The sequence below is a fragment of the Nilaparvata lugens genome, chromosome 5 (genome assembly GCF_014356525.2).
Source record: "Nilaparvata lugens isolate BPH chromosome 5, ASM1435652v1, whole genome shotgun sequence".
Classification (NCBI taxonomy): Eukaryota; Metazoa; Arthropoda; class Insecta; order Hemiptera; family Delphacidae; genus Nilaparvata; species Nilaparvata lugens.
The window spans coordinates 76,347,853-76,364,359 of record NC_052508.1 but is presented as its reverse complement, the minus strand read 5'-3'; the positions used below and the strand labels follow the sequence as shown (position 1 = coordinate 76,364,359).

The 16,507-nt window shown below is 35.3% G+C and overlaps 1 protein-coding gene across 1 annotated transcript in view; it reads right to left on the bottom strand.

The window, feature by feature from the left end:
* Window positions 1–3,513: 3,513 nt before the first annotated feature.
* Window positions 3,514–16,507, bottom strand: part of LOC111046960 (lysosomal-trafficking regulator) — a 168,987-nt gene continuing 155,993 nt past the window's right edge. Inside the window, exons 44-46 of the mRNA XM_039429615.1 lie at window positions 15,824–16,032; window positions 5,791–5,862; window positions 3,514–4,927 (exon numbers count right to left, since the gene is read on the bottom strand). Of these exons, the coding sequence (XP_039285549.1) occupies window positions 4,663–4,927; window positions 5,791–5,862; window positions 15,824–16,032 (546 nt within the window). The 3' untranslated portion in view covers window positions 3,514–4,662. The remainder of the gene's footprint in view (window positions 4,928–5,790; window positions 5,863–15,823; window positions 16,033–16,507) is intronic.

The following is a 16,507-nucleotide window of genomic DNA, read 5'->3' as shown; positions in this document are numbered from 1 at the left end:
AAACTAACAGCTGTTTAGTGTGATACCAATACAACAAAGCCTACTACAGACTAATAGAGCAAGGCAGAACAGCCTCTTTAACAAGTACTCAATTTCTTAGAAATTGCTCGATTAAAGAAATGCCATTTTTTAATTTCGCCGATAATCAATTCAATATAATTATCAAACATAATAAAATTATTGCTCCTTGAATAGTCTTATTTAATTTCAAATCTGATATTTTTTGAAGGCTGCATTCAACCTAAAACCTCAACTTTTTTTAACCTAGACCTCCTAGTATGACCAGTTCCAATAATTATTATAGTTATTAGGATTGATCAAAATCAAAACTAAAAAATATGTATGGTATGAATAATTCATATTAGAATTATTCTAAATCCAATCGTTTTATTCTGCCACTGTTACAGAATTGATTTCAGTTCTTTTGAAATAAAAAGGGTTTAAATTCCCATTCTTATATTTATAGAACAGCTGGGTACAATTTGACCAAGTTTTCCAGCTAACTAGTTATTTTCAATAATGATTTCAAAAACAGGAATGCATGGATAATATCAAGTAGGTAGCAATGATTGATGTATAACACAGATCACAATAATAAGAGCTCAATTTATTGAAGAAAATATTGTAATTGACAAAAATAAACAGTTGCAATATCTATATTTGAACATGATTGTACCAATTATGTCATAACATTGGCAAAATTCACTCTTATTTTGAGTTGAGTTAAGATGAGTGATTTCTCTGATCTGTGAGTGGAGAGGATTATTTTATGTATCAGTGAAATACCACTCAGGAGATATGACCTTTTGAAAATAAGCAAATTTTTCTTTAACTGCTGCATAATTCACATCTTATTATAGTTGGGAGTGCCAAATTTGGCTCCAACATTTCTCAGGTAAAGCTTTATTGTAAAGTGCATATTTCCAAAATTACCTTTTTTACTGTTCCAAAACGCACAATGGTTAGTCCATGGTTTTTTCATTATTTTGTGAAAAATAAAAATCGCTCAAACTTTGTGATCTTAAGGTCTTTGATGCAAGAAACATGAATCTGGAATAGGATTTGCGAAATTCCTTCGTCCAGGAGATATGAACATTTGAAAATTATATGTTTGCAGCTTCATAACTCACCCTGTATAGTAGCTGGGGGTGCCAGATTTGGCACTGACATTTCTCAGGTCAAGCTTTATTAAAAAAAAAAAAAATTATTGGGCACTGCTACTTCAATCCTGGGAATATTATATAACTAGCCGTCAGGCTCGCTTCGCTCGCCATATCCGTCTAGCCAGAGGGCTCCGCCCCCTGGATCGTCCAAGAATGGGATCAGCAGGCTCGCTTCGCTCGCCTGCATTTTTCATTTGAGCATTTTTATCATATGTTAGGACAATCCAGTCGGGGGTCCAGACTAATCGTCTGGCTAAACGGATATGGCGAGCGAAGCGAGCCTGACGGCTAGTTATATAATATTCCCAGGATTGAAGTAGCAGTGCCCAATAAATTTTTTCGCAATAAATGCATTTAAATCTTCAACTTGGTGCCAACCTAACAAAGTCAACTCAACTTAATGCCAATCTGACAAAATTATTAATTTAGTTGCCAGTTAACAACTGTTTCGAAGAGGTGCTCTATCTAGATTATAGTTCTATAGTAACATATGATATGGAAATTTCAATTATAATTAAGAGATTGGGAGAAGAAGAATATACATGCTAAAAGACGAACTTTAAACCCTTAAAAACAACCCTTAGAGTTAAAATATTGCCAAAAGATTTCTTAGTGCGCCTCTAAAGGGCCAACTGAACATACCTACCAAATTTGAACGTTTTTGGTCCGGTAGATTTTTAGTTATGCGAGTGAGTGAGTGCCATTTCGCTTTTATATATATTATAGAAGATGCAAGTTTCAGCCAAAACTGAGATACTTTTTGTTTAAGTGTGTTTCACGATGGTTAGTCCATGGATTTCATCATTTTTTGTGAAAAATAAAAATCGCTCAAACTTTGTGATCTTATGGTGTTTGATGAGAGAAACACGAATCTGGAATCATATTTGCAAAATTGCTTACCGTTGAGGAGATATGACCATTAGATGGCAAATTGCATGTTTGCAGCTTCATAACAGCTCGTCCTGTATGAGTTGAGCTCAATGTGAATCTCAGTACCGGTACCGAATTCACCAAAACGAAAACTTGGTTTGAGCGCTAGTTTATTCTAAATAAACAAAACATCGTATAACAAAACCTATTCAAATTGAAGATGAGTGATTTCTGTTATCTGTGAGTAGAGGTCGCTAATCTGATGGAAATAAATTATGTATCATCCGAAATTATTCTTTTCCTACAGTTACGTTGAAAAGCGGCCATTGCTGCACTGATTACAGAACGCAAAGAATCACTTTTCCGCTCTGGTGCGGGAAAAATTTTTCTGCACTCCAGATTTGCAACATGGCAACGCAAAATACTTAGTAGGTTATATGGAGCAACAGTGCAGCAAAATCAAAATGAAGTTGGTAACAGTGACTGCTGTGGCTGCTATAGTGAGCAGAGGTGCAACCAAGCACAACGCGCTAATTATTATTCATTATATATTATAATCAAGGACAACGAGGACTTTAGGATTTTAGGATTAAGGTTTTTATCAATAATAAAATTACACAGAAAAACATTTGATGCATTTCAGGCAATTTTACCCATAATTACCCACTTTTCATATTCAATGGTAACTGTAGGAAAAACTTAATGTGAAATACGTGCGCAAAGTTCCTCTGCTGCACTCAAGAAACCATTCCGCCCTCGCCTACGGCTCGGGCGTAAACGTTTCTTTCGATGCAGCAAACTGTCACTTTGCGCACTAGTTGCACAAATAACTAATGTATCATCCGAAATTATTCTTTCCTCCTATTTGAATAATCTGCTCACCATCTTCAGCATTCTCCTTGGAATAAAAACAACAGAATAGAGATGCTTCGAATCTGGGACAACGTCCCCAGGAGTTTAGTACGGTAAGTGATTAAGTAACTTCTAGAGTTATTAAGAAGAGTCCATTCTAGAATAAATAAAAATGAAACAACAAGGAATCAATAAACATATAATTTATTAAAACGTATAATTTTTAACAAATATAGAATTTTACAAATAATACTTGTTTAACTTGGTATAAAAATATAGATTATTGAATTTCTACACTTCAATTTTACTGTTAAAAAGATTCACTTTATGGTACAATAAAATTCATATAATACAGAAATATAACGTTCGTTTTGATTTTAAAATAGTTAATCCATGGAATGTACTTCATAGAATGATCATAAGGAAATACAAATGAATTTAACTACTGTATCAATATTTAAATCTATTCAAATGACAAGAGTTCAAACTGAATAGTCAACTTGCATCTTTGAAAGAAGTAACACGGTAACATAGATTGCAAAATTGAATTATTCATATCGGATAATACATTGAACAGAGAATGTTTTCGTTTAGCATAAATTATCACCTTAATATTCTACAAGTGTTGGTACTTTCAAGCCTCTCTCTAGGCTCCAAAATGTAACTGAAAACCTTTCTTTGACTAATACTGTCCGCAATGGAAAATTACCTATAACGGTTATTCAGAAGTGGAACTAATAACAATATTTCTCAATATGGAGAAATATTCGAACGCTTTATGAAATATGGCAGGATTAACGATCAATACCTAATTAATTGTGGCACAGTCATCTCATTCTAATATAAAACTTAAAAGAATATTATAATTTCTAATTTAATAGAACCCTATCAATGCTGTAGAATAAAACAAATAGAAAGTTAGTGGGTTGGTAGACCCTAGTAGAAAGTTATGCACACTAAAATTGAGGTTCTAAGAAAACATAAAGAAATTATCTGTAGAGTGACTGATAGGTGGAATTTTATGCATGAAAATACAAATTAATAACATGAAAAATTCCCATCTTCTTAACTAGTTTTTGGAAACTCTATTCTGCGATAAAGCACGTTGTAAATCAATATCCAACAAAATCCTTTTTTCAAATACATCACATTAAATGGAGAACATAAAATAGTAAACTAGGAATAAAACATCAATTAATAATTAGATTCACTCATAAACAGAACAGTAATGAAGTCTTATAATTTCTTTTTTCCCTCTTTGATCAGGGTTTGTCAAAATTGTTCAAATAAAAAAATAAAACATTGTAAGCTCCTATAATATTCGTGACCTTAAGCCTCTAGTAGTAGGTATTTGACATAAAATAACTAAATCCACATTCACCAAATTAATACATAAGAATTACTATCTGATCTGATCCGGTTAACATACTACTTTCAGTCTTTCTTTCGTTCTATCTTGCAACTTATTTAAGTTTCTTATTCGCCTTTCTATCTTGTAGTTTATCACACCTCACAAAAAATCACAACATTAATAATTATTTTACGATATTAATATCACTGTATAGTAGTGGATATTTGGCACTTTCAGATATTTATATCACACCGAAATTGATGGGATTAAGAGGTAGACACTTCAATAAGCACTTATACATTTATAATGCTCCACACTCTCGTCAAATGTCGACGAGCGCGAGAGTGTGGATGGCTAATACGCCTCGCTCGCCAGTGAGCCGTTTGGAAAGTGACTTGGAAAGAGTGTGACGCTGGCATTAGACATTTAAAACGTTATAAGAAGACACTTTGATGAAATTATTATTATTGAAAGATGTTGGTTGGGTTTCCATTGATGCATCAAGTGCCGACAACATTGGCCAACCAGCATGAGACATTTGTGACGAGAATCAATGAGGTTGGTCAAGTTGAGATACTTGGGCAGCTTGGAGCCCATCGCCTTGGAGTTGCCGCTTTGCCAGACAACCACGTAGCCAGCTCCACCACCCGCCGACGCGTACAGATGCTGCGAGTCATGCGAGTATGTCAGGCTGCAACACAATGCAATTACATGGCAACTTCAACGCAATTACATGGCAACTTCAACGCAATTACATAGCAACTTCACTCACTGCAAGATGGTACACAACACTATTGCGAGGTCCACGTTATAAAGGCAGTGTTTGATTAGAAATGGTATTGCTATCCTTGTCTATCATTCAACAAAGCAGATAGCGTTATCTCTTTCTCGCTTTGCTCTGTTGCCAGATCGTCTTTTAACAATGTAGAAATAGTAATTAATTAACAAAGTATTTCATCTTAATTATGAAATTATTGTAAAATATAAGTTCTCGCTTGATAGAATATAATTGATTATTTTAAACGAGAATGAACCGTTAAATAAACCTGTATCAGCTACCGTCTATAAAAGGCATTGATTGACAAGACAGAGGGATCGGCAACGTTTTTCTCCTATATTTCTCCACTGCCATTATAAAAAGGACCTCAATAAACCTAACTGACATCTACACGCGCTTGGGTCCAGTGGAGAAACTAATTTTCAAACGATTCTAATAAAAACTTGAAGTATTTTCCTTTGAAACAACACCAAAACCAGCTCTGTACCTTGTTTCATTAGATTTACATTCATTTTCAAAGTTGTAAAGTAACTTTTAAAACACCCTTACATACCAAAACTAAAATACTTGTTTACATTACAGGAACAGTTTTCACTAAGATATTGTTTATACCATTTATTTATATTCCTTCCCAGTTAAATATCGAATACTTAATGGTAAGTAGTTGGAAAATATCTACAAAATATTGACTGAATCATCCATGTGAATTGAAAAAAGTGAGGGCCCTGATATCCATAATATGATAGGCTACTCAGAATGCATTAATGATAACTTACCTGACAATTGGTTGAGTTAAACTTGGAGAGGTGATTTCACAAACTGGAGACAGATCCCATGTGCTCCACAGTCTGAAATAGTAACAGACAATGATATTGTCAGAGAATTTACATAATACATTAGCTACATTTTTATGATAATACTAGCCATCAGGCTCGCTTCGCTCGCCATATCCGTCTAGCCAGGGGGCTCCGCCCCCTGGACCCCCTGTCATTGAAATAATGGCAGAATGTAACCGTCAATGCTTATTAACATTTGAATAGGCCATGCAAATTATGATAATAATTGTGTATATTACGTACCACGTCAACATTGATTCTGTTTCTCTTATTAACTTTATTTGGTTGTAAGTCAAGTAGATTTGTTTTCTATAGTGAGGTCCACGTTATGGCAGTGTGAGATTAACAATGGTATTGCTATCCTGGGGGTTGGCAGCCGTGGTCTGCAGAGTGAATTGTGAAAGTTTATGTGTCCAGGAAAAATCCAATTAAAAGTGTTTCAAGTGCAGTAAATCAGTATAAGTTGAACTATTCTCATATCTTGAGTTCTTTCTGAGCACAATGGAAGTATAAAAATAGTGTGGAATTCTGGTAGGACTTTGTTGTTAACGTAAATGAGTTCGATATCTTGTTTTGAGGTTAAAAGCAAGTAGTTGCACGTAATCCCGGATATCAGTCGGGGAAGGAGCTGATTGGACTTTGAACTCCCTGCCACAACATTTGAACGAAAAATTCACCGGTAGGCCGTTTATTATGTATTCTGTATTTACTTAGAAAAAATTAAACAAGTAGAGAACACATTATAAGAATCTTTTGCAACTAACTATTGTATGTAATATTGTAATTTATCTAATATTTTTGTAATTGATGTTGTAGTTTTAGTTTTTTTTGGGAAATAAACATTTATTTATTTATTTATTTATTTACCCAGCGTCTTAGTCTAGTTCAAGAATAAAAAAGTTTCTAACTTTTCTATTTTATTATTTTCATGAGCTTTTGAGTACATATGGGTACTTGAATATTATTAAAAATGTATTCTGTAATAAATTGATGCAATGTTATCAAAGTTCCTATGTTTAAATTTGCTTATCTTACCTTCCCAAACAGTTGAAATATGTTACAATACATTGCAAATTCGAATGATTGGAAAAAGGGAATGAGTCCAAGGAATTAAAACTTAAATAACTGATAAATTTATGTATTTTAGGGTAATTTTCTTATAGCAAAACATGCAGCTTAGTTAGGACAAAAAATCACTAATAGATACCCAAAATGTAAGATGTCGGATAAGAATAATATAATGTTTTTTCATTTCCTGAGAAACTGGGTGTGGTGGACTTATTTCCTTTTTTCCAATAAGTCATTCATATATCCAATAAAAGTTTTGTCCAATAAAATTTTTTTTATACAGAAAATTTTTTTTGTTTCTTTGATATTTTTTTTCCAATGAAATATAATTTGATATTGTTCGATTTTTTTCTAACCCCCCCCCCAAAAAAAAAAATGAAATTCAACACATACGAGGTTTCCCTAAAAAAAAAACAGTGACAACAAAATTACTATAGAATTATTTACAGATAGTAACTATTCAGCAGGTTGTAGGGCTTGTCACATAGGAGATTTCCAAGACCAACGACACAATGTTAGTTAAGTAAAAAAAAAAAACAAAATAATAATAATAATAAAAAAATAACAATAATAATAAAAAAATAAACAATCCACACACACACACACACTCCACATCTCATCTATACACATCAACTCCTAAACAAACTGATGACACACACAACAACAACAACCACACCAGAAGTTTTTTTTATTTATTCTTTTATTTTTTTAAACATTGAGAACTCAACTACTACTACCATCACACACACACACACACACCACACACACACACACACACACACACACACGCACGCACACACACACACACCACACACACACACCACACACACACCACACACCACACACACACACACACACACACACACACACACACACACACACTGGACCAGAACACCCATTCTCCTCCCTACTGTCCGAAGTCAACAGCTCTCTCCCGTGCATGTACAAGCATCAGGTGTTCTGCGCAATAACCAGCTGTTATCTGCGGAGCCCCACAAAATAGTTTTTGTTCGCTTATCAGCAATATTGTGCACCTCTCAAGCATCTATAGATATCACCTTTAAACGACTTTATAACTTTATGTTGTGTACGAATTTAATCTTGAATTGGATCCGATTAAATTTTACTTTGGACTATCATGCAAAACAATAATCCTAATTATATACTAATCCAATTCATACTAATTCTTCTGGACTATCATATAAAACAATAATTCTAGTTGATAAATACTCATCATTAATATTTAAAGTCGTTTCAGCCTATTTCTCATACTGTCAGATATATTGTAATAGTTATTTGTATATCTAGAGTGAAAAGTACGACTTTTTCTCCCTGTGGGAAAAAGTTTGATGCCCGAGGCGAAGCGGAGGGCAGAAATTTTCCTGAGGAGAAAAAGTATTTTTCGCTCGTGATGTACACAACATTTTCCTCCATCTACATTTTTCATAGAAACTGCAAATAAAATCATTCTAATAACTTACGTATTGGTGACAATGATTCCTAACAACATAACCTAAATCTAAAACCTAAAAACCGGTCGTCTGATTGGCACTACCGATTGCGCTATCTATCGGCAAAAGTTGTAACAATTATATCAGCTGAGCAGCTACCAAAATGGCTGACTCCAGATCACGCGGTTCAGATTTGAATTGCAGATCAAAAATATTTGTTGGCTGGTATTTTGAATAAAATAAAATATTTTTAAAATTGCATAAATTTTTATCATCTACTAATATTGAGAATATAATAATTATCATACAAACATATATTTCATGAGTTAATCAAATTTCTGGTTGTGGTATTGAATTCAGTTGACTCAATGACAGACACCTCTATTATGCTTTCTCATCTGAGCTTAGACCTTCTAACCTATTACAATGTAAGTTCCAAAATGGAGATGCTTCCCATGTTATTTAAATGGAGTCACTTTTACTCCCTAGGGAGTTTTTCTGTTTTTTACTACCGAGAGCAAAAAAGTGACACTTTAGTATTAGGTTTCAGGTAGTAATGTAGGTACTTTAGACAGTAGGTGGAGGAAAAAGTATTGTTTTCACATTAGAGCAGAAGATAAGTATTACCCCTACAATGGAAGACAAATTGGACAGAATATTGGAAAAATTAGATACACTGGAGGAGAAGGTAGGAGAAGTAATGGAACAGTACAAGAAAGAGATGGAACAAATGAAGGAGGGAATTGGCCAAATAAAACATAACTTTATTAGCTTGGTAGAAGAAAATTTGGGAAAAGAAAGAAAATTTAATATATTAATTTATGGAATCAAGGATAGCAGTTTCCAATCAATGTGTGAAGAAGTGATGGATGTTCTGCAGTTTTTGATCCCAGATGTGGACATTGGAAGTATAAGGGACATCTGGAAGACCAACAGGAAGAAGGAACAAAAGTTGTCAAACTAAATTTAATTATTGTCAAAAATAACATATTAAGAAACAAAATAAAACTCTCACAGTCAGAAAATTTGAAAATGGTGAAAATCAAAGAAGATCTATCTCTGGTCATCAGAGAAAAAAGGAAAAAGTTATTTGCACATATGACTCGTCTTAAAAAGGAAGGAAACCAAGTTAGGATGCTGAGAGATAAATTGAATGTGGACGGAAAATTTTTATCTTTGGTAGAATTGGACAAACAAGGCAAAACTCCATCTGAAGGAAAAAGAGCGAGAAGTGAAGAGGCTTCACCACCTGGAAATAATGAAGTAAACAAAGAACCAACTGGGAATCGGAATGGTAGAAACGGAAATAAAGTACAGGAGAAAGGGGGTTTAGAGAGATACTTCAAGAACAGTACTGATGAAAATCCAACATGGAAACAGGCAAAAAAGAGAATAAATAAAGAGGAGGACAAGAATGAGACACAGAACAAAGATGGAACTAATAAAGATTAGCAATATTATATGAAAACAAAAATAGGACTACAAGAGATGGAAATATTTGTAAAAGCAAGATTAATGAAGATAGGAAATATTTTATTTTGGGAACACTCAATGTAAGAACGATGTTTGGAGGAGAGAGAGAGATTGATTGAATTTGAAGAGGCGTTGGACGGGCAGGAATGGCAAGCAGCTTCTCTTTGTCTCAGAAACAGAGTAACGGCCAGCAACGGTCACAGTTATAACATAGTTATTCAAAAGTATTCTTTGAGTATCTATAGTGAGGTCCACGTTATAATGGTAGTGTACGATTTGCAATGGTGTTGCTATCCTTGTCTATCGTTCAACAAATGTGAAAGAGTTAGGGGTTAGGTTTTATTTAGGTTATATTTAATAATGTTTCATTAGGATAGGTTAGGTTTTTGCTTTAAAATTGCAATATGCTAGAAGGGGCTAGGGTCTAGGTAGAGTTATGTTTTTTGATGTTTCAAATGTAAAAGGATTGGTTAGGGGGTTAGGATTTTGCTTTGAACCACATGCTTGTGAACATGTTCATGAAATGAACCACATGTTTATGTTTTGTTCTAAAGATGACGAATAAATCTAAAGTATTAAATGTGAAAGGGTTAGAGGTTAGGTTAAATTTAGGTTATATTTAATAATGTGTTATTAGGATAGGTTAGGTTTTTGCTTTGAAATTGCAATATGCTAGAAGGGGCTAGGGTGCAGTTAGAGTTATATTTTTGATGTTTCAAATGTGAAAGGATAGGTTAGGGGGTTAGGATTTTGCTTTGAAATCTAAATTATTAAATGTGAAGGGGTTAGGGGTTAGTGGTTAGGTTTTTTTTTTATTATATTCAATAATGTTTCATAAGGTTAGGCTAGGTTTTTGCTTTGAAATTGCAATATGCTAGAAAGGGCTAGGGTCCAGGTAGAATTATGCTTTTTGATATTTTAAAGGTGGAAAGATAGGTTAGGATTTTGCTTTGAAATTGCAATATGCTGGAAGGGATTAGAGGTTTTTCAAATAGTTATGTTTATTGATTTTTTAAATGTAGAAGGGGAGGTTGAGGGTTTGGTTTTTGTTTTGAAATGACAATATGCTGACTTAGTTATAGTGTTTTTTAACATCAGTTAAATAACAACTGTTATATTTTATTAATTATATTTTCCAAAAGTACTCTTTCTTTTATTAAATAAAATGATAATATATTGATTATTATATTGGATTTAATGATAAATCATCATTGGATAATAATATCTTCATCAAATAGAATGACGATTGGCTCCAGTTACAGTGCTCGGTAACCATCATCACAAAGAACGTTACATTCAAAGAACTGACTGAATGGAACGGGAAAACCCCGTTGCTAACGCATGCGCGATACGGTGCTGTCTGAGACAGAGAGTGGTTTGTGAATGGCACATTATAGGACTTGCAGAAATTCGAAGAAGTTATGAAAGCATGGAAGAACGGAATAGCGGCCACTTATTCTGTCATTCTGCAGCCACCCGGGGACATAGAGGAACGGGATTCTTTGTTAACAAGAAGATGAAAAATAATATAACACAGTTTATAGGGATACCCGACAGAATGGCGATCCTGAGGCTAACGATAGGTAACATCAAATTATTTGTGATTCAAGTTCATGCTCCAACTTCGGACAGCGCAGAAGAGGAAGTCGATCTGTTTGTACGACATGTTGGATAATCTATTGAGCTCAAAAACAACAGGAGTAATTATATTTGGAGACTTTAATGCAAGAATAGGAAAAAGCAGGCTTGGAGAGAACAGAACAAACGGAATCTACGGAGTTGGAGTTAGAAATGAGAGGGGAGAAAAACTGTTACATTTCGCACTCTGCAATAATCTAAAGATAATGAACACGTTCTTTGAAGGTCAGTTAGCGGACAAATGGACATGGAAGTCTCCACTAGATACTGTACATGAAATAGATTTCTTTATAGTAGAAAAATCTAACAATTCGATAAAAAAGCTAGAGGTGCAAAAAAGGCTTGATTTCGATACTGACCATAGATTATTGATGGGAAAATCAATATTGCCAAAGAGGAGATACTTTATTAAGAAAAAGCAAATCAGAACAACCGATTTGAATGAGCAAGAGTTTGTCAGGAATCTGAAGAGAGAGATGAGTAACAGTGACCTCTCAGAGGACTGTTCAGTTGAGGAAATATATGAAGGAATAGTAAATTCGATTTCGGAAGCAGCAAGAAGTCTAAACAGAGTTCGTCAGCATGCTGCAAGAAGAAGTAATAAATTATCTGAAGAGACAAAGCAGCTGATCGAAGAGCGAGAAAGATTGAATAGAATTTTGAACAAATCAGAAGAAGAAAAGAGGAAACATCAAGATCTCAGAAAAGTAGCTCGGAAAAGAATAAGGAAGGAAATGAAGAATTACAAGGAGAATGTAATTAGAACAATAATGGCCACTTCAGAGTCTACAAAAAGCATCCATAAACTAATAAGCAGTGTTAAGAAGAGATGGATACCAAAGTTGGACACAGAAGATGGAACATCAACAACGGAAAGAGGAAGGATATTAGAACAAGTTACATTGTTCTATGAGAAGCTCTATGAAGAAGGAAATGGAATGGATCATCAGACAGAAAGAAGGAACACTAGAGAAGAGGAGCCAGAACTTCGAGTGCCAGATATATTGGAGCAGGAAATAAAACAAGCCATCAAGCAACTGAAAAAGAACAAGGCGCCTGGGGATAATGACATTACAAACGAAGTGATAATCTCCGGGTTGGATGTGTTAATGAGCACTATAAAATTACTTTTCAATAAAATACTGAAAGAGAAACGAGTGCCCTCAGCCTGGAAAAGAAGCAAAGTAATAATTCTATTTAAAAAAGAATCTCGCTCGGATATTAAAAATTATACGCCAATCACTCTAACCTCGGCTCTGTACAAGATATTCGCCAGCATAATCAAGAACAGAATAATCAACAAGATCTACGAAAATCACCCCTCAGAACAGGCCGGATTTAGATCAGGTTACTCTACAGCGGATCAATTACAAGCTGCGTACCAAATAATTGAGAAGAGCAATGAGTATAAGATGCCTTTGTACATAGGATTTGTAGATTTCCACAAAGCATTCGATAGCCTTAAGCACTGCGAAATTTGGAATGCACTGGAGGAGTCGGGTGTTGAAGTGGAAAACATTGAAGTATTGAAAAGCTTGTATGAGGATAATATTTAAATAATGAAATGTACATCGAGTTGGAGCGAAGAGGAAGGAGTATTAGAGTGAGGAAAGGACTCAAGCAAGGATGTCCATTGTCACCAATCATCTTCAATTGCTGCTTGGATTATGCTTTTCGCCGTTTAAGTTGGGAGAGCAAAGGCTTGCGCATAAATGGCTATCAACTAACCAACTTAAGATTTGCAGATGATGTGATGTTAGTGGCAAAAAGTGCGGAAGAGATGAGAGAAATGTTTGATGAACTTATAGAAGCCAGCAAGAAAATTGGTCTGTGAATGCTGGCAAAACAAGAGTAATGACGAACTCAGACACGGAAAGAATTGATGTTACAGGTGGTAGAATAGAATATGTGAATGATTATGAGTACTTGGGCCAACTGCTTTCTTTTGAGAACCGAACGGGAAAGGACGTGAGTTTGAGGATGAACAAGGGTTGGAAAAAATATTGGGCACTGAAGAAGATATTCAAGGGCGACTTTTCGAATGAATTGAAAGCCAAATTGCTTCTGAAATTGCTCCAGCTATATTATATGGTGCTCAGACTTGGTCCCTGACGGCTCAATCAGACAAGAGACTGGAGACAACGCAGACGAAGATGATAAGGAGTATTTTGGGACTGCGACTGCATCATAGAAGACGAAACACAGACTTACTGAAGCAGGTGAAGGTGAAATACCATCAAAAAGAAGCTCACCTGATAAAATGGAGATGGGCCGGCCATGTGGCAAGGATGACAGCAGAGCGATGGGCGAAAATATGCACGGAGTGGATACCACGAGATCGGGCCAGAGGGAGAGGACGTCCAGCGTGCCGATGGAGAGACGAGCTCACCCAAAGAGTTTATTTATTTATTTATTAGAACAGTCACAAACACGGTATTTGGAAAGAGAAACAGGCAATTGCCCAAAACTTCTTCAATTCCTTGATTTTGGCACATAATCCAAAGTGAGGTTGGGTTTAAAATTTCTGTTTTCACCAAAGATTAACACTCAGAGAATACGTATTCGAGATATGACTGATGAATTTTGAATTTCGAAGGGTTGATAAGAGCCGGAAATAACACTAAACAATCCGAAAGTTTCAATAATATTGAAATAAACTTGAAAATTTTGAGCAGAAAAATAATAATAGAGTTGGAGATATGTGGCCGACAATAGCCAGGGACAGAAAGAGATGGGAGAAAATCATCAAGAAATTGTAAATTTGTAAAAAGTTATTGAAGTTACTGTCAAGCTGCCAGCACAAAATATCATTACCTCATATGAGAGGCTATTGTTCTATTTAGAATGTCAATAAAGCTTTATTATTATTATTGCTATCCTTGTCTATCATTCAACAAAGCGGATAGCACTATCTCTCTCTCTCTCGCTTTGATCTATTGCCAGATCGTCGTTTAACAATGTAGAATTAATAAGTTATCAACAAAATATTTCATCTTAATTATGAAAATTCACTATGAGAAATATAATGTCTTGCTTAATAAAATGTAATTGATTATTTTAAACGAGAATGAACAGTTGATATTGTATCAATCAATAGACCTGTATCAGCTTCTATAGAAGGCATTGACAAGACAGAGGATCGGCAACGTTTTCTCCTATATTTCTCCACTGCCATTATAACGTGAGCCTCACTATAGATAGATAAATGACTTTTATTCACACTTTACAATAAAAGTGATGTGGGTGACAGGGTAGTGAGTGACAAGGCAGAGAATCGGCACCACTGTACGTTAGATTGAGTTGAATGACTGCCTTTATTTTCCTAGAGAGCGAAGTTAGGGCGCAGTCACCCCTCTCTTACACTTAACTCTCTAAAAATACAAATAATATGATAAAGAAAAAAATATTCCAAACAATATATACTTATCTATATATATAAAAGCGAAATGGCACTCACTCACTGACTGACTGACTGACTGACTGACTGACTCACTCACTCACTCGCATAACTAAAAATCTACCGGACCAAAAACGTTCAAATTTGGTAGGTATGTTCAGTTGGCACTTTAGAGGCGCACTAAGAAATCTTTTGGCAATATTTTAACTCTAAGGGTTGTTTTTAAGGGTTTAAAGTTCATCTTTTAGCATGTATATTCTTCTTCTCCCAATCTCTTAATTATAATTGAAATTTCCATATCATATGTTACTATAGAACTATAATTTACATAGAGTACCTCTTCGAAACAGTTGTTAACTGGCAACTAAATTAATAACTTTGTCAGGTTGGCATTAAGTTGAGTTGACTTTGTTAGGTTGGCACCAAGTTGAAGATTTAAATGCATTTATCGCGAAAAAATTGATTGGGCACTGCTACTTCAATCCTGGGAATATTATATTACTAGCAGTCAGGCTCGCTTCGCTTGCCATATCCGTTTAGCCAGACGTTTAGTCTGGATCCCCGATTGGATCGTTCTAACATATTATAAAAATGCTCAAATAATGAAAAATGCAGGCGAGCGAAGCGAGCCTGCTGATCTCATTCTTGGACGATCCAGTCGGGAGTCCAGGGGGCGGAGCCCCCTGGCTAGACGGATACGGCGAGCGAAGCGAGCCTGACGGCTAGTTTAAAATAATAACAAATTTTGAATAATTGAAAAGAGAAGAGAATAAATGAACTTGAAAAAAATGTATATAACAATATTGAATTATAGTAGTGATACTTCATCACTGTAGTGAACAAAAAAAGAACCTAATGTATACAAAAGATAGATAATAGTTAAGACTAAAGTTAAGATAATAGATAATACAAAAGAATTAGATAATAATTGATTAGGTAGACTGACCTGACAGATCCGTCTTGCATGCCGGTTGCAATAACGTTGATTGACACGCCCTCGTGGGCGTTGGAGAAGCAGACAGCCGTGATGCGGTTGGGCGTGGTCACGCTACCCAGGAACGCAGCGTTTATGCTGTGAAGTCGCAGAGTCGACTCCTGGCTGTGACCCACGGTCGCTATATCTCCCAGGGTACTGCTCACACAGGCCAGAGCGATCTGAAACAATACATCCATTTCCACGTTAAAACCAACAAACAATTAATTATTATTATTACTAGCCGTCAGGCTCGCTTCGCTCGCCATATCCGTCTAGCCAGGGGGCTCCGCCCCCTGGACCCCCGACTGGACCGTCCAAGAATGAGATCAGCAGGCTCGCTTCGCTCGCCTGCATTTTTCGTTTGAGCATTTTAATCATATGTTAGGACAATTCAGTCGGGGGTCCAGACTAAACGTCTGGCTAAACGGATATGGCGAGCGAAGCGAGCCTGACGGCTAGTAATATAATATTCCCAGGATTGAAGTAGCAGTGCCCAATCATTTTTTCCGCGATAAATGCATTTAAATCTTCAACTTGGTGCCAACCTAACAAAGTCAACTCAACTTAATGCCAACCGGACAAAATTATTAATTTAGTTGCCAGTTAACAACTGTTTCGAAGAGGTACTCTATCTAGATTATAGTTCTATAGTAA